This window comes from Nothoprocta perdicaria, unplaced genomic scaffold, assembly GCF_003342845.1.
Source record: "Nothoprocta perdicaria isolate Ctin4 unplaced genomic scaffold, notPer1 scaffold_372, whole genome shotgun sequence".
Lineage (NCBI taxonomy): Eukaryota > Metazoa > Chordata > Aves > Tinamiformes > Tinamidae > Nothoprocta > Nothoprocta perdicaria.
The window spans coordinates 515,548-519,091 of NW_020455613.1; the positions used below are offsets into that span (position 1 = coordinate 515,548).

A 3,544-nucleotide genomic window follows, 5' to 3' on the forward strand; every position below is an offset into this window, starting at 1 on the left:
GCGGGGCCAGCGCGGCTCCTCGGCGGCCGGGCGGGCCAGCGCGGCGCTGACGGCGACGAGCAGCAGCCCGAGGCACAGGTGGCTCCGCATGGCTGCGGGCAGCGGGTGAGGAGCCGCCCGGCCCCCCGCGTTGCCCCGGCCCCTCTCCCCTTGTCCCGCTCACCTGTGGTGTCCGCGCGGGCAGCACCGGTCCCGCGCCCGGCGCCCGCGATGCTTTAACGGTGGTGGCGCCGCCCGCCCCGCCCCGCTCCCCCCGCCAGGTACAAATACACCTATACGGTCGTGCAGACATGCATCGATACACGGGCGTGTGTCTCTATATACGTAAAATAGCTGCCCCCCCGATATATGTGCACACGGGTGTGTGAGTCCATCTGCACACGCACCTGGGAGCCTTTGCGTGCGCTTACACCCCTACACGTGCTTCCAAGGGTCGGTGCTTCCAACCCCCAGTGCTTCCAGCCCCATCCCGCTGGGATCGAGCCCATCTGCGACCCCCTTCAGCACCGCGTGCGCCCCGGCCCGCACCCCGCTCTGGCGGCTGCACCTGCCCCATGTCTGCGTCCCCCTCCTGATAAGGGGGGAGCCTGGGATGTGGGGGGGACCTGCCCGCCACCCCACGTCAGCAGTGGCCAATATTGGCCCTGGTCGATTAAACCGCAAACAAATGGGTTTTCGATGGGCAGGAAGGGCGCCGAGCGCGATCGATGGCCCGCGCCGGGCAGCGCTTTGCAGGGAGCAAACAAATTATTTGGCCATTTCTGGCTTTTAACGCTGCAATTGGGGACAAATGAGGCTGGGCGCTTCCTCCGGCCGCGCTGCCCGGCAGCTCCTTGACGCAGGTTTGCAGTGACCCACGCGGCCGGGACGGATCCTTCCTCCCCACTGAAGCAGGGAGGCGAAAGCAGAGGAAAACGCTGTGGAAGCCAGTGTTTTTTTCTTCTCTGCCCCTGTGCAGGACGCGGGTGCTGGAGCGGGGAGCCAGGACCTCCCGTGTGTGTCCGAACGGGTGCAAAGAGCCTGTGGGGGGGGGTTGGTCCCAGGTCCTCCCACTCATGTCCCAACGGGACAAAGAGCCAGGCGGGGGTTTATGGAGGGGGGGTCCCAGGGCCAGGGCCTCCCACGCAGCCGCCCCCAACAGGACACGCGGCCCTGGACACACAGCACCAAAACCACGGGCTCCTGCTGCCGGCACCTGCGTGGCCTGGCACACGGGGCCGGAGGACACGAGTGACGGAAGCGTTTTGTTGAATGTATTCAAGAACAAAGCACTGGTTTAGGATGGAGCAGTGGGACCTGGCGACACCACCTCCTTCTTGCTGGGTTCTCCCTTCTCTTTCCCAGCAGTCTCCCGGGTGGGTTCCCGGCCGTGGCACAAGCCAGGGAAATATTCCCAGGTCCTGTGAAGAACAGGCTGGAGGGCAGCCCCGTCCCGCAGGAGCCGGGGGACAAACCCGGCTCTGTCCTGGCTCCTCGGGGTGCGCAGGGCAGCCTCACGAGCCCCACCAGGCGCTCCGGGGACAGGGACACGCCAGGGTCCCCTCCTTTCCCCGCTCCACATCTGCCCCAGGACGTTTTGATGCTGCTCGTCCCTGGAAGACACACCCCACAGCCCGAGCATCTCTTGTCCCGTATTCCCAGGGCCCTCCTTCCTATTCCTGCTTGTTCCAGGGCACTCGGGGCTGCGCGAGGGGCAAGGCCCTGCCCCAGCCCCCCACTCAGAATCACGCCATTGTTATGGCTGGAAAAGACCTTCAGGATCATCAAGTCCAAACCCATCCCTGGCATCCTGCTAAACCCTGGCCCAGCTGCCTCCTCCACGCGTTTCTTGGATGCTGGAAGGATGGTGACTCCAGCACTTCCCTGGGCAGCCTCTCCCGCTGCTTCACCTCTCTTTCCACATAGAAACTTCTCCGAGACGAGTGGAACTTCCCCCAGCCGCAAACGGGAATCAAAGCCACCAAGCGCCTGCTTTCGAAAACCATTTTTATTTAAATAAGACCTTAAATACATTACATAAAACATTAAAAATGAAACCAAAAGTCTGTTACTTCACAGGGCATTAGGCAGCAGTCGCTAGTAACATGTAAGCTCTGCAGCTCTATCTACAATGATACTTGTTACATTAGTCCAAAATTGATCCCTTGTCAAAAGTTTAACCCACGGTGAACGGTTCAAGTATGTTACCCCGGGAGCTTTGGGCTTACGACACCAGGGCCCGGCCGGGCCTCGGTTCCAGGCATCCGGCCTCAGGAGTCACTTCAGCTACTCTTCTTGTTCCAAGTTTCCCCAAGTCCCTCTGCCACCAGGAGCAAGCGCTGCCTCGGGGAGGGTGTCTACGTCCCCATCCATGTCCCAGCTCGCCTTCGGTGCCTCACTCCATGTAGGACGGCGGCGGCACCTCAAGTTTTACTGCCCACTGAAGGGGGAAGGAGGCTGGACCGAGGGGAGGCTCAGGCAGCTGCTGGACTGACATGTCGAGTCCCTTGACTTAGCTTGAGACATCTGGTTAGTTTTAGCTTCAGGCTGGACAGCGCCAAACACCTGATTGACCTCCATTAAATGAGGGACAGCAAGACGAGATAGCATGGGCTCGTGTCAGTTTATTACATCACTGCGTTACACTAGTCCAGACTCAACAGTGGACCCAAGGTTGTTACATTACACAAACCCGCTGGTTTTAAACTTATGACAAGGGACAGGTGGGATTTTCATGGTAAGGAAGTCTTCTTGCATAAAGCTCCTGTGACCCACAGGCACTTAAAACCCATGGACTTTCAGCTGGTCGTCTTTAGCCAGTCCAATCTGTAAGAAAGGAGATGCGCTTTATAGTACAAACTAGACAAGCCCTTGCTCTTATTTGTGCACAGTGTATGCTGTAGAACTGCCAGATTTCTGCCCCCTCCAACACACAGCTGAACAACCTGACTGCAAAACCTCGCGGGACAAGTTTTAACTCAAGCAAGAACAGCAAGAAAAACACCCAGCACTTCCTGCAGCAGCCTGTTCGGCTAAGAAAATTAGAAGCTGCAGGGCTATTCATTAAGGCAGAGACCCGTCTTCCCCTGAGGCCCTCGCGCGCGGCCCTGGGCACCTACCTCCACGAGGAACTGGCAGATGTTCTTGCGCTGGTCGCCCTGCAGCTGAATCACTTCTCCATATTCAGGGTGTTCAATCACAGTACCATTGCAGGCAAATTTCTGCAGAGAAAAGGGGCAGCGAGGGGGTGAGGGCAGGGCTGGCGGGGCAGGGGGGCGCGGGCAGCGCGCGGGGCGGCGCACGCACCTTCTTGAAGGCCTTCACCAGCTTCTTTTTATCGTAGTCATCCGCGATGCCCTGGACGGTGGTGAGGGTCTTCCTGCCGTTGCGCTGCTGGATCCTTATATGGATGTAGTCCTCAGTGCCGGCAGGGAGCAGGTCATCACCCTTACTTGCATCAGCAAAGGGGTCTGCGGCACAAGGCGCGTCACCTCAACGCCGCTCCCCATTGGCCGCGCCGCCCGCCCGTCACCGCGCCGCCCCGCCCCTCGGCGCCGCCATCCAC

At 60.0% G+C, this 3,544-nt stretch overlaps 1 protein-coding gene across 1 annotated transcript in view; it reads right to left on the reverse strand.

Annotated features, from left to right (window-relative positions):
- Positions 1-2,111: 2,111 nt before the first annotated feature.
- Positions 2,112-3,544, reverse strand: part of EIF1 (eukaryotic translation initiation factor 1) — a 6,574-nt gene continuing 5,141 nt past the window's right edge. The window contains exons 2-4 of the mRNA XM_026044610.1: positions 3,286-3,449; positions 3,099-3,200; positions 2,112-2,805 (exon numbers count right to left, since the gene is read on the reverse strand). Coding sequence (XP_025900395.1) covers positions 2,761-2,805; positions 3,099-3,200; positions 3,286-3,449 — 311 coding nt within the window. The 3' untranslated portion in view covers positions 2,112-2,760. The remainder of the gene's footprint in view (positions 2,806-3,098; positions 3,201-3,285; positions 3,450-3,544) is intronic.